This window comes from Ochotona princeps, chromosome 18 (genome assembly GCF_030435755.1).
Source record: "Ochotona princeps isolate mOchPri1 chromosome 18, mOchPri1.hap1, whole genome shotgun sequence".
Taxonomy (NCBI): Eukaryota; Metazoa; Chordata; class Mammalia; order Lagomorpha; family Ochotonidae; genus Ochotona; species Ochotona princeps.
This window is the reverse complement of record NC_080849.1, coordinates 30860679-30881173: the sequence shown is the minus strand read 5'-3', so window position 1 is coordinate 30881173 and position 20495 is coordinate 30860679. Positions and strand designations below refer to the sequence as shown.

At 42.1% G+C, this 20495-nt stretch overlaps 1 protein-coding gene across 4 annotated transcripts in view; it reads right to left on the bottom strand.

Moving 5' to 3' along the window:
- NOL4 (nucleolar protein 4) overlaps positions 1-19039 on the bottom strand; it is a 276838-nt gene extending 257799 nt beyond the window's left edge. For 2 of the 4 annotated variants that reach the window (XM_004579558.3, XM_004579559.2), the window contains exon 1: positions 17906-19039. In XM_004579558.3, coding sequence (XP_004579615.2) covers positions 17906-18169 — 264 coding nt within the window. In that variant the 5' untranslated portion in view covers positions 18170-19039. The remainder of the gene's footprint in view (positions 1-17905) is intronic. The other 2 variants (XM_058676997.1, XM_058676996.1) reach the window with 2 other exon arrangements.
- Between the last annotated feature and the right edge of the window lie 1456 nt (positions 19040-20495).

The window sequence follows — 20495 nt, the reverse complement described above, 5'->3', positions numbered from 1 at the left end:
TTATTTTCTGGTTCAAATACTTCCATTTTATTCTTTATATGGTTTCTTCTGTCTCTGACAATAGAACACGGTTATAATAGCTACCTTAAAATCCTTCGTAACTCTAACATCTGTCCCTTCCTAGGGTTGGCAGCTGCTGATTTTCTTTCCTAGGAAAAATGTGTCACATTTTCATTGTTTTTCATATGTTAAGTAATTTCAGGTTGCAGCCTGAACATTTTGAATGTTGTGTTGTGAGACTGAATCCTGTTAAAAATCCCTCTGGGAAAAAACGCTCTGGCTTTGCTGCTGAGTGGTAAGACCTGACAGACTCACACCCCAAGTTCTGCCTTGCCTTTTCAAATGTGACTCCAACATCAGTTCCGTTTTTAAACCTCACTGTGCTCCTTTGGGTCCATCCAGGGACATGTTTATATCACATGTCAGTTCTCAAAGGTGTGGCCACGTAGTTTTAGGCATATTCTGCACATTCATGATATGACAATAAATTCTGTTTATACAGACTTAGGGGACCTTCCTTATAGAATTTCCCTTAATTCTCTGGTTGGCCAAATCACAACCTCTTCTTTTTCATACTGATTCCGTAACTTCAAACCCTCAACTCCTCTCTGAGTTCTAGCTTTCTGCACCACCTTCAGGAAAACATCGCAGGAAAAGCACAGTAATAGCAGAGATCTCGTGCATTATCTTTGCCACAGGGACCTTTTCTCCATGTTTTTCCAAAGTGAACTGGCTTTCCACCTACATCTTTAAATTACTGTCACCGGCACAGCCACCACCCCAGCAGCAGGCCTGCTCTATGACTGGGGCTGTTCTTCTGCTAGTTGACTATTGAAACCCTGATTCTTCTACACTAAGTGACAGAAGCAGTGCTTCGCTTGGTCCTCTGGGAAAGATAGAAGTGAGTCTCATTTGTCTTGTCTCTCCTCATGGTGCAGTTTCATGACTGAGACAACCTCTAGGTCAAACCCTGGTGACAAAAGATGGTTAGGGACCAGAAACTCACCCGTTGTGTTGGTAGTTGACTTCAATCCCCAGTTTTTTCTGCTGATGTTTGCTTTTATGAGTTCTCTAGTAGTTTTGTTTTATAGTCTTTCAAGAGTTGTTAAGTGTAGTCGGTGGAACGGATGGCTCATCATGAATTTACACTATCTTGGCCAGCATTGGAAACCCATGTGATAGATTCTTAGAAATAAATTATAATGAGCCTGACTTGACCCAAAATTACCATTTTTACAATATTTCCAGGTGACTGACAAGCATCTTAACATATGGGATGATCCAAACTAAATGACAGGAACAGTATTTATTTAAGAAAGCATTCATTCATTCAAAAACACTCCTGGAATCTGAGAAGATTCCTATTTGGTCCCCCCAAATTAAAAAACACTTATAATACAATCTCACAAATGCACATGTGTTAAATTAAAAAATTAACTTCTACTTCAGTGTGAAGAGGCATAAAATTATAAATAAAATAGCTCACCATATGAAAATAGTAGATAAAACAAGACACCCGATTAAGTGTTCATGAAATCATAAAAAAATGGCCATGACTATAAAGTAACATTGAGAAATATCAGTAATAAAAATTTTTAAGTGAATGACTCAGCCTATAGTACAGTGGTTTAAGCTGCCACTTGCAACTCTGGCATCTCGTGTAAGCACTGGTTTAAGTCACAGCTACCACACTGTGGCTCCAGCTTCCTGCTAATTTGTCTTTTAAATCAGCACAGGATGGCCCAAATATTTTAGCCCTACCACCCACAGAGGGAACACAGATGAAATTCCAGGCTCCTGGCTTCTCTGCCCGTCACAGTTCTGCCTGCTGCTACCTTGGCCATTAGAGCCACCTGGGAAGTAAACCAGTAGATGAAAGATACCCTGTTTTTCTCTCTTCCTTTTCTTCCCTCCCCTCCTCTTCTCTTCCCTCTTCTCTTCCCTCTCCTCTTCTCTTCCCTCTCCTCTTCTCTTCTCTTCTCTTCTCTCTCTCAAATCAATAAATTTCTGTGACAGCATTGTGGAGTACTGAGTAAATCTGCCATCTATGATGCTAGCATCCCTTATGTGCACCAATTTGTGTCCCAGCTGCTCCCCCTCCAACCCAACTCCACACTAACGGTCTTCGAAAAGCAACAGAAAACGTCCCAAGTGTTTGGGATCCAGCTACCCATGTGGAAGACCTACATACTCCATTTCTTCCCCTCTCTCTGTAACTGCCTTTCAAATAAGTGAATCTTTAACTAATAATAATCCTAAGTGAAACTCATATTGCCTTTGTTATAAATTATAAAGTGTGTTGTAAAAAAGTATCCCCTCAGAAAAGAGCAACCAGAACAGCAAACCAAGACAGAATAGCTGCACAGAAGGGAGAAATTTAGCCAAGTCAGGATGCAGACGGCCCTATTTGGTTTCCTCAAATCTATTTTCCCTTTCCCTTCTCAGGACCAATCCAGCAATCTTTTTAGCTCTTGCCAGTATATATGAGTTGATAATCATAAGGATTCTAAACTCAATCGAAACTCAGAAGACACTGAACTACCATAAAGCAGAAGATTGCTAAATTTATACTGAAGATATACATCTAATATTTCCTCCATTGGCACACTTCAACTAGTGATACTCTCTCTTTAGTCCAGCCAGTTAGGAACCAAAATTAGAAGCAGCAAAGCTTGCTAAGTGTGGATCTAAAGAGGATACAATAACAGGAAACAATTAAGTTACGGGATTATTTTCCTGCAGGTAGCAGCGTTTTGTCCTGAATAGGAGTAAACCTCAGGAAACACTAAATTCTTCTGTCATCATGACAATGTATTATTTTATGGACACCCCTAATAATTATAGCTTTCATTCACATTTCCATGGTTGACCAACTACCATTTATTGTCATTTTCTATGTTAATGTACAGGCTCTTATTATTTACTGTGACATTCAGGTTACAAGAGAAGTTAAAGGTAAAAGCCCAAAATAATGTTATACATGTTGACATTAAATTTTCATTATTATATGATAATTTACAATTATTTGCTGAATTTGGGGAAGAACAGTTTTTTTTTCTTTAAGTTTGTATCTGCTAATTTGTATTACGAGTGTCTATGCCATAATGCATTGTTTTACAATCTCTGCTTTCAATTACTGTAATATACTTCCTAATTTTTTTTTCGGTTTCCACAGCTGCGGGTTTGTGGGGTTTTGTTTGTGGGTTTGTTTGTTTGTTTTGTTTTGTAGTTTACATTTGAGTCTTTATAGCACACTGCGTTTATATGCTTGCATTCTTTTCATCAGATTCTGACATCTTTAAATATATAAAGTGAAACTAGGAGAAAAGGGCTACTGAGTGGGTCTGTGCATCCCCTGGGAAGTAGTCAGTTGTGCAGAGACAAAAGGGCGCTTTGGTAAAGTTGAAGATGAAACTCTACTACAAGGTCTTTCATGCTGTTTTCACAATGCAGTCTGGTGTTAAAGTTGTATAACCATTCTATCACTACAAAGTCATTTAGAGCTCACTGTTCTGATTAACTGTACTGATTTCTTTTTTCCTAAAATTCCCTCAACAGGGTTGGGTCAGGTTAAAGTCAGGGCCTCTGTCTGGGTCTCCCACTTACGTGGCAGGAACCTTACTGATTGTATTGTCATCTGAGGCCTCCCACCGTGAGCATTAGCAGGACTGGAGCAGAGGGGCCAGCACGAGAACCAAGTGCTGCAATATGGAATAAGGGCAAGCCAAGTGGTAACTTGCTTTGTATGCCAAACATCCACCCCAACCATATTGATTTTATAGCTTAGCTTTAGAGAGTGATCTTATTATTCTTGCTTAAAAGCTCAAGCAGGATAAGAGTGGCAGCATTGTATAACATCTGGTAAAGCTTGCAAAGCCAGCATCCCAGATGGGTGCCACCTGGAGTCCTGGCTGCTCCACTTATAATCCAGATGCTTTCTAATGACTAGGACAATAGCAGAAGATGGTCCAAGTGCTTGGGCCCCTTGTACTCACTGGGAGAGCCAGAAGAACCTCCTGGCTTTGGACTGGCCCAATCCTGCAGCTGCACCTGGGAAGTGAACCAGCAGATACAATATCTCTCTCTCTCTTTTACTCTGGGACTCTGATTTTCAAATAAATAAATAATTCCTTATTACAAAAACAAAAAAAACCTTAAAATTAAGGGAACACATAGTTATCATATTCCCTATACCAATAACAGCATAATGCAAATTAGTTGAAAGGAAGTTATTTTAACATCTCCTTAATTGAGCAAACAGATCTTGATAATGCAATAGACATAAATTGTTTATGTGATGACAGTTTAAGAACTATATTATTAATTACTAATTTGTAGATAAATTCTCCTTTAATAATAATGTTACCTTACCCTGTTCAGATTACTGATTCTATATCAGCATATTTTAAATTTGATTGCCAGGTAAACAAATTAGTTGTTTAGTAATGATAGCTTTTATAGAGAAAAACATAATCTGCAAGCATAGTAAAACTCCTTTCTTGACCTCAAATAAACACCAATGAACATGAGAGCAGAGATTGCTAAGAGAACAATGACTCGCATCTGACATTCGAGCAACCCTTTGGTACTAGATTTGAAAAGCTCATCTAATTAGGCCAATTGGGTAAAGTATAGCACAAATGTGACCAAATTAGGCATTACACCCCCATATGGGCCATGTCCCTAGATTAAAACCCTAAAGCCTCTAGCTATCTGGCAACTGAGAGGCTCCAGAACAAACCAAGAGAAAGGGTACCTATAGCCCATCCCATCTTCTTCACCCAAGGACCACCCCCCAATGCAAAGACAGTAGTCTTACTGTTTTGACTGTTAACCTTATACATAATGATAAAACACATAATTCAAGAAACATTCGGCTAAAACACTGTAACAAAAAGAAAAATTACTGACAAAAGCAGGATTCTTGCTGCGAGAGAACTTTCTGCTTAACATCAAAATGAAATCCCAACCACTCCAACTTAAGTCTGAAATATTTCTTAACCTTCCCATTTTTTTGAGAGCTCCAAAGTACGTGAAAAAATATGTCACTGTAAGGAGAAGCACCACAAATGAGAACTTGATCTACATTAGGCTGAACATACTGAATAAATCTCAGAGAAAAAAAAATTTAAATTCAACATAGATAGTAAAAATTAACTTATGCTTCTGTCTTATCAAAAGAAAAATATTTGCCTATTACTATCACTTTCTATATATATATTCCCAAAATATTAACCAAGTCTTTATAAAAAAATACATATCATTATGTAAATATAAATTGTTAAACCTACATAATGGCTATGTTCCATAAATAAGCAAATGTTACATTCTGCTATATTTTCTCATATATGTTAAGGTTGCAAAGCTACTTTAATATAAATTAATAACAATGTAAAAATTTTATATGTACACTTCTCTCCATTCTACTGTGAAAACTAAAACAGTAAGCAAATTTGTTCTTAATTAAAAGATGAATTTGTATGTATAGATGTAGACATGTATACATATATCCTCATGCTTTTAAAAATAATACTTAATAATAAAATCTCTGGGACGAACTAACGCTTGGCAGAGTGGTTAAGATATTGCGTGGGGAATGCATGCATCCCACGTCAGAGTACTAAGATTTGACTCCTGATTCCAACTGGGAGGCAGGTTGATGGTTCAACTCTAGGCTCCCTGCCACCCACGTGGGAGGCCCACATGGAGTTCAAGGCTCGTGGTTGGTCTGCCCCAGTCCTGGCTGTAGGAAGCATTTGTGGAGTGAACCAGCAGAGGAAAAGCTCTGTCTCTGTATCTCTTTGCCTTTCCAATCAACAAAAATGAAGGGGAAAAGAAAAACAGGAAATTTCTGTAAACATACATACATGTGTGCATATATGTGTTTAATATATAATAAATATTTATTATAAGTGTTCTAACAGGAGTAATCAGACTAAATATTCAAATGATTCATCAGAAGTTTTTATTTGACTAAATTGTGAACAACTTCATCAAAAAATTATAAAAATGGCAGCACATTATTAGAGAAAAAGAACATAAAAATGATTTCAGTTCTATCTTCAGTCACTAATAATACTTACCCAGATATGCTTTACAAAAAAATGACCTATTTGAATTGTTCAAATGTTTGGAGGAAATTTTGCATTAAAAAGTGATGCTGCATCACTTCGCTTCCATTGTGTGTCAAATTGCCACAAATGGAATAGCTTAAGATGTCCCAAATATTGTCTCAGTTGCTGTGGGTCAGCATGTTTAAATTGAGTCCTCTACTCACCTCCTTATAAAGCTGAAATCTAGGTGTCACACAGTTGCATTTCCATTTGTAAGGTCTTACAGGAAAAAGATCCATCCCCAAGTTCTTTTAAACTACTGGCAGAATTCACTCCCTTGGGGTTGAGGATCAATATCTCCAATGTTTTGATAGCTGTTGGCCAAGTACGTTCACAGAACCAAAACGTTGCTCTCAGCTCTTTGGAAAAATTGATAAGATTACCCAGATTATCAAGTCTATATACCTTGTAGAATGGTTAAATCTTCTTAGCAAATGCACGGTGTCATATAAGCATGATTTTTGTGGTGATATCATTTAACATTCACCTGTAGCATTTTTCAAAAATGCAATGTGTCATGATTGTTTTTAACATTCATTTATTTTTATTGCAAAGTCAGATATATAGAGACAGGAAAAGAGATAGAGAGGAAGATCTTACATCTGCTGATTCACTCCACAAGTGGCTGCAACAGCCAGAGCTGAGCCGATCTGAAGACAAGAGCCTGGAGCCTCTTCCGGGTCTTCCATGTGGGTGTAGGGTTTCAAGGCTTTGGAGCTGAATGGGAAGCAGGGCCTCTGGGATTAGAATCAGCACCCATATGGGACCCCGGCATGTAAGGTGATGACTTAGCTGCTAGGCTACTGTGCTGGGCCCACAATGCGTCCTTATTAACTGTGGTCACCATTACAGCTGATTGTTTGAAATTCTTCCTCCTATACAATGTGCTCACATACCTTGTGATGGATAGCTTCCTCATTCTCTTCTGTCTAACTCCCCCAGCTTCTGGGATCCATCATTTTCTTCTCTATATAAAATTACCCTTTTTTCTCTAGATCCTACTTACAAATAAGATCATACAGTATTTGTCTTTCTGGGTCTGCTTTAACCCAGCATAACAAGGTCCCCCAGAGTCATGCATATATTCTATTGTATATGCGTATATGACACATGAATTTATTTCATCAAATATAAAATTCAAAATAGATTAAAGATCCAAATGCAAGATCTGAGACTGAAAAATCATTAGAAGACTTAAGGAGTTTTTTTAAATATGATGTCAAAAGCACTAAAAATAAAAGCAAAAATAGACAAATAGGATTATACAAATTTTAAAAAATTGCAATCAGAAAAAAAGTGAAAAGATAATCTGTAGAATGGGATAAATGTCACCATTTGACAAGAGTTGTATTCAAAATATATATGGAGTTCACACAACTCAGGAAAACAACTGAATTTAAAAGAGAAAAGAATGAATAGATATTTCCCAAAAGAAGACATACAAATGGTCAACAAAGAGGTTACAAGAATGAACCATAATGTTAATTAGCAAGATACAAGATAAAATCACAATGAGATACACCACTGCAATTCCTGTTCAAAGGACTATTCTCAGAAAAGACAAACGATAAAACTGACAAAGATGTAAAGCAAATGCAGCCTTTCCACGCTGTCGGAAGGAATGTAAAGCAGTACAGGCACTGAGGAAAACGGAAAGGTAGGTCTCCCAGATACTAAGAACAGAATTAACATATGATCTAACACACCCACTAACTATATATTCAAAGGAAGTGAAATCAGTATGTCAAAGACTCACCTGCATCAACTCTATTGTAGCACTCTTCATAATATCCAAGAGAAGAAGTTAAATCCATCTCAGGGAACGGAAACCTCCCTTTGCCTTGAAGTGAAAATATGTCAAGCTTTGGATCAATCTCACCTTCTTTTTCTGGTGCCAACCAGGGAAAACAAACAACAAACTCCACACTTTTAAGAGGCTGTGACTGAATCTGAATTACAAGAGACCGAGGGGGCTTAACCTGAAAGGTTCCTCATTCTTAAAGTCATACCTTTCAAGTTATGTCCTTAAGGGGTAATGTATTCACGAGACTGATAGCTCAAACCAACAGGTTCCAATCATACTCAGAGGGAAGGAAAATGATACAACGATGAAAACTATTTGCAAAATTCTACCTGGTACATTGCACAAAAATGTGTACGTAAGGAAGACCCTTAATGGTAAAGATAGATATAAGGCTATAAAATCAAAGAAGTTTGAGCAAGAAACAACTGGGAGTAAGATTTAGAATGTTGCCTTAAAGCAATAATCACATGTTGAAGAAATATTTTAACTGTTCACTTTGAATAGCTCTGTGTTTCAGTAAGCTTGTGGAAGGATTTTTCTAATGGAATGATTTTTCTAATGGAATGATTTTGTAGTTTCTGACAAAGCTACAGCTAAGAGATCAACAGTTTTTTTTCCCCAAGTTTAAAAGAATTAAAAAAGAACACCTAAACATTATACTATGATTTGATCTCTAGTCCTTTTAAGTACCTTCAGATCTATTCTTATTTAACAGAATATATTTCCTATAATACTGAAATTAATGAAGTTTGAGATTTAGATAGCAGGATTCAATCACTCAGTAATATAAAGACATTAAGTTATATTGATACAAATCTTGATAACTTGATTTTATTACCCGTATATCATTTGCAATAATACACTGAGTAGAAAGAAGTATTTACCTTTTTAGTCTTTGCTCCCCCAACCGACACTCTGGCACATTCACAAGCCGCTGAGAAACATCAACTCTACCCATATAACCAACTAAATTATGACATCCAAGGTAGCTGCCATTTCCTACAACATGAAGCTTGGCTCCCATAGCTTCCATAATTTTACCCAAGGATGCTTTTTCAAACCTCATTGCTCAATGTATCTTACACTTCAGATGTTCTAGACTGTTCACTATGGCTTTGATGAAATGTTCTGTCATCTGGAACAAGCACCAGGTGTGTATAGAGATTTTATAGATGTTATAAATCTGTACAATGAAAGCATTATTTTAATTTTGTGACAATTGATACCAAAATACGCCCCCCTAGAAATGAGGGTTTAATATTTAAGTATAAGGCCATAGCTACAGTGTTTCACTTTGAGACAACAGTGTACAGTGAACTAGGATGATTATCTTCAAACTGATATATACACATCTATCTGCTTTATAGCATGAGATAACCTATCACGGTAAAGAAGAAAATGCCAAAAGTGGATTTATACTCATTTTAACCTCAGGCCTGTATATTTATATTTTAATATACTTTGGAATATACTAAGAATTGGTACAGAGGCAAATACTCACAACTTACAATATTGTGGGAATGTTTACTTTTTTTAAGCAACTGAAGTATATTTAATTAAGTTTGGCAATAAGTGATTTAATGCAAGTATTTAGAATTCAACTGAAAGGTTTGTCTCCCCAAGTGGTGTGAATTTTTAAATTCATTTTAACTTCAGCCACAATTTTCACATTTGTACGAAAATGTTAATTGCATGGGATTATTGTGAAGATTAAACAAGGTATTTTACACAAAGTGCAAACAACTCTAATTATAGAAAGAAGTTGATAAATGTCAAACATTAATATAATATCACTATAAATTACATTCAACACTTGCAGTTGCTTAAAATGAGTATGCTCATTGGAAAGTTCTAGATGAAAAACAGAGTTGTCAGTTGCTTCTCTTTAAGGAACACTCGCTCCAGTGCAATGGCTTTGGACAACAATTAGGCAATTATTCAACATTTACAAATGCAAATGTCCAAACACCATATGATGCAGCAACCCCACTTAGGGGTGCACAGACAAGTCAAAACGAATTAGAAGTGGAGGCTCATTGAGTTATTTCTACACCCATTTTGATACCACATGTTTCACAACAACCCAGAGGTGGGAATAGCCTAAATAATCACCCACAGAAAATGGAAAAACGAAATGTGGCAGACAGACATAATGCAATAATACCCATGTTTTAAAGGGGAAGAAGCCCTATCATCTGTTTCAACATAATTGAATCTTGAGACATTAAGCTGAGTGATATGACAAACACTTTTGGATGTCTTGGGTGGCAACACCCACTAGAAAATGTAAAATACTGAGCTGGACTTGAAAACATAAGCAGCAAAAATCACCAGAACACAGACCCAAATGAAGTTATGCACACAGTGCAATACAATAACCCAAGATAAATATAAAATCAAGCAAGGAATTTAAATGTACCTTAAAGTAATTATTGGATTTGAGGAATAAATAAGTAGAAACTCATGAAATTAGGAAAAACAGGCCTGCGTTCAAATTTTACAAAGCACATACAATATCTACAAAAGTTCTAGGAAAAGAATGTAATGATGAATTCACACTTGGTATTAACTTTCCCTTCAGCACAAACCAAAGGGCAAACCCTCTGCGGTGCAGACACACTGACAGTCACCCTCCTTTGGAAAAAGCAATGGTGGTCAGTAATTAAAGCTAATCAAATAAGACATTCAGAGTAAAGAAAACCAGATGAAAGAACAGATGATAAGCATTTAGATATGAACGAAGGAAAAGCAATAAGGAGAACCAATTTGTAAATTTAAGCATAAATATCAAAAGCACTGACAATACAAAAATAATTGTGACATATAATAGATACAATACATAACAAATGTAACACTATGAACCAGGAGCTAAAAGCAAGAGTGGGCAAAAGTGATCTGCTTACTCCTCATTTGTCATTGCAAAGCCAAAAATATTATATAAAACTAGAGCTTGTCAAAGGAAAAAAGAAAATGTAATTCAATCTCTTAAGGTCTTTAATCTTTTTCATTGACTTCAGGAATAAATAACACTTGTAAGAAACAGTTATGTATTAGCAATGTCGGATGTATGTATTTTTTTATTTTACTGCATCCTGATGATGTTATATTTTGTTCTTAATATATGACTTTCATTTTAGTTTTGGGAAACGACTTGTCCCTACCTGCATGTAACTATTCAACATTAATCATCTCTTGCTGCATATGTCTAAAGAGACATCTAAAAAGATGATTACGTCTAGATAGGACATTTGGTAGGACTTGCTAAAATTATTTTTCTTTTTTAAAATTGAAATGAAATAGAAAGATTTATTTTATTTTTAATTTTTATTGGAAAGTCAGGTACACAGAGGGGAGGAGAGACAGAGAGGAAGATCTTCCATCTGATGATTTACTCCCCAAGTGGCCACAATGGCCGGTGCTATGCCAATCCTGAGCCAGGAGCCCGGAGCCTCTTCTGGGTCTCCAACATCGGTGCAGGGTCCCAAGGCTTTGGGCCATCCTAGACTGCTTTCCCAGGCCACAAGCAGGGAGTTGGATGGGAAGTGGGGCTGTCAGGCTTAGAACCAGCACCCATAAGGGATAGTGGTACATGTAAGGCGAGCACTTTAGCGGCTAGGTTACCATGCTGGGCCCTCATTTCAATTTTAAAGTAAGGAGAATATTCCCATTTTCCAAGGCATTTTTATTTTTATAAAAATGGACTCTACAGGATAAATATCTGAATAATACATGTGATACATTTACATATGTACTTTATGTTTTAACTCTGTACTGTAGTGTAATTGTGAATCCTATAATATATATTACCAATTATTGTATCATGATATGTATGGTTATAACTTAAAATGACATGTTTCAACCTTATGTGTCAGGCACATGTTACATATGCCATAATCTTTATTGGATGTGTATTTACATATTACTATATTTTGTTTTAAATATATTAGTGCATATCATCGAAATTATATGTTATTCCTATGAAAAGCTACTTAACTAGCATTATTTTAACTTTTAAAGAGGTATTTGCATATTTAATAAGAAACCTTACCCACCTAATAGCTCCAGTAAATGCTCCAGAGCTAGGATTTAAATCACACTTCAAAAGTCTGCATAAACTCGCGGGGCCTGGCATGATGGCTCAATTGGCTAATCCTGCCTTTCAAGTACCGGGATCCCATATGAGCAATGGTGCATGTCCCAACAGGCCCACTTCCCATCCAGATTCCTGCTTGTGGCCTGAGAAAGCAGTAAAGGATGGCCCAAAGCATTGGGACCCTGCACCCGCGTGGGAGACCTGGCACAAGTTTCTGGTTCCTGGCTTTAGAGCAGTTCAGCTCTGGCCATTGCAGCCACGTGGGCAGTGAACCAGTGAATGGAAGATCTTTCTATCTTTCCTTCCCTCTGAAAATCTGCCTTTCCAATAAGAATAAATAAAGAGAAAAAAGTCTACACTCTGTCTACTATGTCACACCCCTTGTCATTGATGCTATAAATGAAGTCTATTTTGTTATCAATGAATCAGAAAGAAAGAGAGAGAAAGAGAGACTAAGGACTAATATCCCATATGGAGACACCGATTCTGTCCCAGCTTCTTTACTTTTGCTACAGCTCCCTGGTAATGGCCCTGGAAAGCAGCGGAGGATGGCAAAGCCCTTGGGCCCTTGCACCCACGTGGGAGCCTAGGAAGAAGCTCCTGGCCCTCAGCTTTGGATCAGCTCAGCTCCGGTCATTTTGGCTTCTTGGGAAGTGAACCAGCAGATGGCAGACCTCTCTCTCTGTCTCTCCTTCTCTCTCTGTAAAAAAATCTGCCTTTCATATAATAATATATTTTAAAATGTCTTAGTAAACACAAAGGCTATTTAGAACAAGGATTTACGATCTTGACAAAGGATCGAGATGCTTGAAGTTGTGCTGTTTTATTCCTATTTCTGCTTTATCCCCTTTCTTCCATTCCAGACAATAAGAAAGAAAAATCTTTCTCAGCTAGCTCAGCAAGTTTATAGAAGCACTGCATCTGGTCTTCTATCTCCACTTCACTCCCACTGTCACTGCAGATGACCCACTGGAAACGTCAAGAACTGCTCTCTTAGGAAATAAGGATGAGGTAGCCTTCCTATACTGAAAAGTCTAACTTCCTCCTTACATCCTGAGGAATTTGCTCTTTGTGTTAATACACAGACTAGAACGACCATTATTCCCTGAGTGTATGTATAGTAATCCTGCTAACAAATTGTCATGTTTAAAAAAAAAAAACGCATTCCTCTAAGAAAGGAAAGAATAAGAGGTTGTGGCAAAGAACAAAGTCTCCCATTTGCTGGTTCAATCCTCAATTGACAACAGCCCAGCACAAGTTCTAAACCAGGAAATGGAAACTGGATTGAGGTTCCCTTCAAGGATAGCAGGAGCTCCATTGTGTCAACCATCCCCTGCATTGGCAGGAAGCTACTCACTCCAAGAGTGTCCTAACCACTGGCCTAGCCACAAAGTCCTAAGTCCACGTTTTTCTATTTATTCCTCCCAATTTCATTAGAAACCACTTGTGTCAACCAACCACATTACTAACACTCATGCGTGGCTTTTGTTTGACCCCAAAAGGCAGTGCCATAAAGACTCGCAGATTGTAATAGAACAAAATTGCATATCAGTAGCAACACCCACAGTGGTTGGAAAAGAGACAGGGGCACTTTGATGTCCACCTTAGTGACTGTATTACCTCTGTTATAGATACAAAGTATCATAATGGGTTGCTTTGTTTTCTGAAATTTGTAGCAAATTCCTGACAAGAGAGCATAGTCTAGAATAAGTAAACCTCAGACAGAAAGTTATACCAGGTGGGAATGGGTACAACCCCTTAGCAAGCCATAATTTCCTTCAGCCTGATGTAGCAAAAAAATTATTTTTAAAAACATAATGAAGCAACAAAACACTAACCATTTATAAATGAATCCATGAATATTCATTCTTATCACAATATAGTAATTAATTATCGGTGTGAACAGCAAGAACAATATGAAATCTGAGCTTGCAGATTACAGAACTGAATGACTCATCAGTTTTACGTGATATAATTCAAGATAACACATATTCCTTTCTTGGCAAAAAGTTACCTTACGTTCTTTAGTGGGACAAATGTTAGAAAAAATATGCACAGAAGGCAAAATCTAGGCCTTAGAGTCAGTTCCTATAAATATAGGTCAAGAAAAGGACTGGTCACATTACATGACTTCAATCTCAATATCCATTACTGTGTTTAAGACTGAAAGGTCAAAAATTGGAGCTTACCAAATATCCTTAGCTTTTATACAACACAGTGTTTTTTATCACAATGTTTTTCAATATTTTTTTAATTTAATTTTTTAAAAATATATTTTAAAATATTTTGAAATATCATGAGTACATAATACTATGATAATGTACTCCTCATATTACTAGCAGACAGCTTTAATTAATTTTCTGGCTATTTTCTATAATGACCATTTAACATCAAGCTGTAGACTGTATTTTGGCAATTTAAATTATTAAGTGTGATGTTTTCAACTAACCAAAAATGTCAGCTGGGATCAAAGACTGGTAAAAACACACTGACTGCAACTACCAAAGAAGCAAAACAGAATATGTGCAGTGGTTATAATTCAAAATATAGATCAAAAGTTTGTTCTAGTCAATGTCAGACATTGGCTGTATCTTTCTCAGATGGGTTTTAAGTTACTCATCGTTTCACTTTTTAATATTTTTGCCATCTTTGATTAAAGAACTTGCAAAAATAAGAAGTCATTTGTGCAGAAATAGTCTGGATGCTCAACACACTGAACCCGCTTGAGCACCCGTGAGTGCAGACACACCAGCACAGGTCCTGCTCCAGACTTAAAATGGCTGAGCTGCAGGAGGGTGTTGCTTGGTGACCAATCAGTTCCTCCTCCGCCCCAGAGCAATCCAAACATCACTGGCAAATATGCCCCTTCAGCTTTAGACATGACCAGGACAAACAGTAAAGGGTATATTTATCTTTTTCAGTGGTCAACAGTTTTATTTCAAAGCAGTGGTCAGTTGCTTGATTTGGTCATCACCTAGGTTTAGGCTTTTGAGAGAAGAGCATTTGCAAAGCTGCTTTTATTCTTTCAGGAAATGAGAGGGAGTGTCAAGCTTCTTTAACTATAGGACTGAAAAATGGTCTTGCAGCAATTAAGTCCATGTGCTCTGTCTCGTGTAACCTCACAGTAGCTATCAGCCTCCTCTTCTTTCATTAAACTAAAGTAGTTAATTAGCCCTGGCCTGTCCTCTCCCCTTTTCTGTCTCCTTTTTCGCTGAAGTAATGATGTCTAATTATCAGCAGCACTGGATTACTGCAACATCAGGGCCAAAGCATCTCCCTGACCGCAAAACAAGCCAGGGACCCTCTGTCCTCCAGCAGCTGAGAGTAAGTCCTCAGGCTACTTGAAAACAGCTTTCAAATACAGTTCTTCATTCCTAGGGCTACATGCCTTTGAGTGAAGGGAGATAATCGGTTTGTCTTCTTGGTGATAATATATCTGTGGGTTACCAAGAAAAAAAAAATCACTTCATGTAAGGGAAAAATAATTGCAAAGTGAGAAACATGATAAGAAGAGATTTTTATTTATTTTTCAACTCATTGAAATGATGATTGGCTGTCTCTCAAAGGAGGAGGAGTCTGTAGCTGTCAGAAGCGGTAGAAAAATTCCAGAAAGAGCAATAGCAGAGTTCATGAATTAAAAACCTCTTCGACAGTCAAAGCAGACTCAAAGGAAGAGCAGAGCTCTTAAATACTACATGGAAGCTAATATTACCTAGTAATATCACTGCATGAGTGATTCTTTCTCTTATTTTCCTGGACAAAGACATCTGACTGCCCCTGGAATTGTCTCTGCAAAGAACACCTCACCAGTATTTTTCAACAACTCTGTACTAATTTGTAACTGAAAATAAGGATATCAGAGCAAAGGAACGCTTTTTTAGATCATTTCCATCCATGATGCTTTGTACTGCACTGAAAACCAGTATAAAATGCACTTTGTTTCGAATTCTTCAAACTAAGCTTTTCAACGGACACATGCGTCAACACATCCAGTGGACACAAACTGACACAGAGATAAGCCTATTGGACCGAGGCAGTTAAAGAGGAACCTAAGTTTACCACAGAAGGAATGGAAAGCAAAATTCAGAGATACATTTAAGGCATATGATATTATCTTTAAAAACTGTAAGCTAATTAAACCGTGCTATAATTTTATTCATTCGGTGAGCTAGGTTTGTCGGAAGGAGAGCACATTCTTCTAACTTATCTCCACAGCAAATTATGTTCCTACATGTTACTCCCGAGGCAAATGAATCCAAACGCTCCGTTCTCCACCACAGGCTCTGGCTCATCCAGATGTAAACAAGCCCCAGCTCTAATTCATGCCAGTCTAGTCTTCATTTATCCGGTAAAGCGAGACGGTAAGCTCAGCATTGTCTTGAACAGTGCCATAGGCTCCAGGAAAAAGCCCCACTGACCTTAGAAACCTTCCAACAACAGAACTTTCAAGCATTGCCATTTTACCTTTATTTCCGCGCTCACATGAATTTCAAAAAGAAAAAAAAAATGCACACTGTCCGATTATTCCCAATTCATTTCAAGAAGCCACAAACCTCCAGGAGTCCTTCAGATCACGCTCTGAACAAGCCTTCCTGCACCTGTTTCCAAATGAATGTACTCCCCTGTCAGAAACAGTCCACCGTTCAAAGCTCACTCCTTCCTAAGCAGACTCCAGAAACCCTGCGCCAGGAAACACTTGCCAGCGAGGGAGGGGCTGGGCTGAGGGGAAGGGGCAAAGGCTCCCGAAACCACAGCCACGCGAGGCGCCAACACAAAGGACGCCGGTGACCTCCCCCAACCCTGCTCTGAGCCGGTACCCACCGTGGCACGCTGCAGAAAGGTCTCGGGCAGCTCATCTGCAATCCTGCTTGGAGCTCCCCAGTGCCCATCTTCTTGTGAAGGAAAGCGGTTGCTGTTGCTGCTGCAGCTCCCCACCCCGCAGCCGTCTGTGTGCGGTGTTGAGCCAGACCCTCAGCTCCCAAGGCCAGGACCTCTGGCAGCGCCCAGGATGAAGCTTTGTGGCCGTGAGACTAGTGCCACCCCAGAAAGAGAAACACAAACGCGAGCGCACACCGCGCGCGCACACACACACACACACACACACACACCCCATCTGATCGCGCCCAAACGCACCTCTCTTTGTTGCTCATCATCTATCTGTGGCTTTTATTTGTGGAACAGGGAAGTGAGGAAGGGAGTGGGGGCGCGCGGGGGAGGGGGGCTGGGAGCAGGTATCTCCAGCTACCTTAGCTGCAATCTAAACAGCGGTGGCCGCCCGCTCCCCGAGGTATCCAGGCGTTCGCGCTGCCCCGGGGCTCGCGGCCAGAGGTCTAACAATAAAGCCCGGTAGCTAGTCCCGGGGAAGAGCCCTCTCGTCTGCCCGCGACCGCCACACTCGGGGCTTTGTGCCAATAAGGAGACACTGTCGCCTATCGATCAGAATCGTCTGTTATCAGAGCGTGCGGCTGCGGTTCCAGCCTGGCCTTTATGCGCGCGGCGGCACGCGCGCCAGGCGCCCCGGCGAAGGACGTGGGACAATGGCTCAGCCCGAGGACGCTGGACGCTGCCGGACGCCGCCCGGCCCGGGCGGGGAAGGAGGCTAGGCGGCCGGTCCCAGAGCCAGGAAGCCTGGAGGGCAGCGGGCTCCGGGAGGTGCGCGCTACCGCTTTAAAAATAAAGGACCACAAAGCCGCCACGGTGGGGGTGGGGGGGGGGAGGGAATCGCGTCTGGCTGTTGCGAGTGGGGACGACTTGAGGAGGGGGTTGCGGAGGGTGGGGGGCACACGAGCCAACGGTGGCTCGCGGCTCCCCGGCTCTCCCCATCCCCCCACCCCTCCTCCGGCTCCGCAGGGCTGCTCGGGCAGACAAATAACAGCGGCAAGGCGAGTCACTCACCGTGGTCTTGACCGGCACGTAGAGCACTTGCTTGGCTGCACCGCCTCCCCCGCGGACCTCCTCCGGCTGGCCCAGCTGGAAACCCTTCGATTTCACCCAGAATTTAAATTTGGCGTTGTCCGTGGAGCTCGACTCGGAGCCGTTGAGGAGCTGGACGATCCGCTCGTATTTCTTACGGGTCACCGTCTTGGTCTTGCCTGAGTCCCCGTAAGTCCTGAGGCACCAGTCCTGGAACTGGCGGTACATGTCGCGCTCGCTCTCCATGTTCCCCCCACGGCGCTCGGCCCGCCGGCCGGATGCTCCCAGCGCACTTCGCACCTGTTCACCCCGGGCTCATGAAAAAATGCAGCCCCGGCCAGGATGCAGGGACGCGAGGTCCCGGCCACCGCGGAAGCCTGCCTCGGGTGGGGGTGAGGGGGAGCGGGGTGGGGAGTAACGGGCAGCGAGGGGAGGAGGGTCCAGTTGGGCACGGGTAATCAATGCCCAGTGCTAGCCAGTCTGGCTCATTTGTAATTGCAGCGGAGGGCTAGGGCGCTCATCCCGTCTTCTCAGCGACCCGGCTCTTTTAATATGGTGTGTCCAGGACCATCCCAATCGCGTTTGGCCCAGAGGAGTTGGGTTGTGAATAATTAAAATCCCATTCCTTGGTTTATTAAAAATCTCAATATTGACCTGCAGTGGGTCCCTCGACGCCTCACCCCGGGCTGCGTCCCAGGCAGGGCAGATGGAGCGCTCGCGTGCGCCTGGGAGAGCTTCCCCAAGCCGCTGGCCCCGCGCGGTCCCGGAGCGAGAGCTGCGCCGCTCCCGAAAGCAGCTGCCGCCGGGCCGAGCGCCCGCCCGCCTGCCCGCCCCGAAGGGCACGCGGGGCCCGGGGCTCTCCTTGCTCCTGCGTCCGGCTCCGGCTCGGGCCTTCCCTGGTGACCGGCGTCAGGGGACTAGAAAAACAGAAAGTTCTTACCTGTCTTGTCTTTTAAGCCTATCAAATCCTGATTTACAGGATTTTTTTAAGGGGGAGGGGGAAGGCGCAAAGCCAGGTAATTTTCAAACGTTTTTCAAATATGGTTTCTTCAGATGCATGTGGGCTCAAGGGCGGCCCCGCATTGAGGTTCCCAGGAGTTAAGTTCCAGAAATAAGCCAAGCTTTCCGAGAGGGCTTGGGCATTAGTTCTCAGGGCCGGCTGGAGTGCCCCAAACACGTCTCCGTTCCTGGAGGACGTGGGCACGAAGGCAGGCCGCTGGCCGCGGGGCTCCGGGGTAAACACGGGTCCCCAGCAGGCGCTCCTCGCGTTCCGGCGGAATTGGGTGCCCGGCAAAGAAGTAAGTTTAGGACACGGAGGCTTGAAACCCTTGGCAAGAAATTGTAATGAACGGAGGCATCGTTCCCCACCCCTGCCTGGTCACAGTTTGCAGTCCACACGGGAGGTTTCGCTTGCCGCTTTTCCCTCACGCCACGTCACGGACACCCCCTCCACCGCGCAGGGATGCCAGGTACGACTTCCTCCGGACGATTTCCTCAGGCAAAGCAAGTCAGCGGTTCTTCCATTCAGGATCCCCATCCGCGTGCTCCAGGGCTGGAAACAGGACTCCCCATCCTCCTCGCGCCGCGGCGGCGGCTACCGCTCCTCTTTATTCTACTCTCGGCCGAGGCCCGCGCCCGTCCCGGGGAGCGGTTGTGCCAGAAAGGCTGCCCGGCCGGCGCCCGGCGCCTGGTCAGGGTCCCAGCCCACCGTCGCCACTCGTCGTGGCCTCCCAGACGAAAAGCCCCGAGCGGGAAGGCGGAGTGCAGGTCTCCACGGCGCTGCAGCCGGCCCTGGCACTTGCAAAACGGTCAGTGGCTCCTGCTCGGCCAGGCTGTGTGTGTGCGCGCGCGTGTGTGTGAGGGAGCCAGGGTGTGCGGTGTGCCGGGGGGTGCGCTGTGTGTGTGCGCGCGTCTCCGGGAAGGTCTCGCGGCGGCTGGAGCTGGGACTGACAGCCCGGGCGGAGCGCGAACAGCTCCACACACGAAACCTCTCGCCTCTCCCCTCACCCCCACCCCTCCCACTCCCCTCTCCTCCCACCCTCCCCTCCCCGGACCCTTTCAAGCTCTGTGATTGGCCAATGGGACAAAAGTTTCTGTGGAGACGGCTGGGCGCTGACGTCACGGGCAGAATTGTCCCATTTAGGGATCCCGGGGGCAGTGCGCATGCTGCGGGCTGCAGGTTAGAAGCAAAAGGAGGTAGTAGCTGGCCGGGCGGCAGCCAGGTGGCGGAAAGGAGCTAGCAGCATCCAGGTGGGGGGACGACTCCAGCAGGGTTTCCATGGAGATTCCTCTGGGTCTAGCCTAAAAACAGCAGATCAGCTGACTCCATTAGCTCAGGACCTAATTACTGCTTATTGGAGCAACAAATGAGGGAGAGGACCAGCTGCAAAGGAAGAATTTGTATCTGCCCCCACCCCATCGCCTCCTTTCTCCTCCTCTCTCCATTGCTCTGGAGTCCCGGGTGAATTCTCATTAAGTTGCAGGATTCCTGCAAAAGCAACTTCCCTTAGCCAGAGGCCACCCTGACTGCTTTTAGTCTTTTTTTATTTCCTCCTTTTCTATAGAATATATA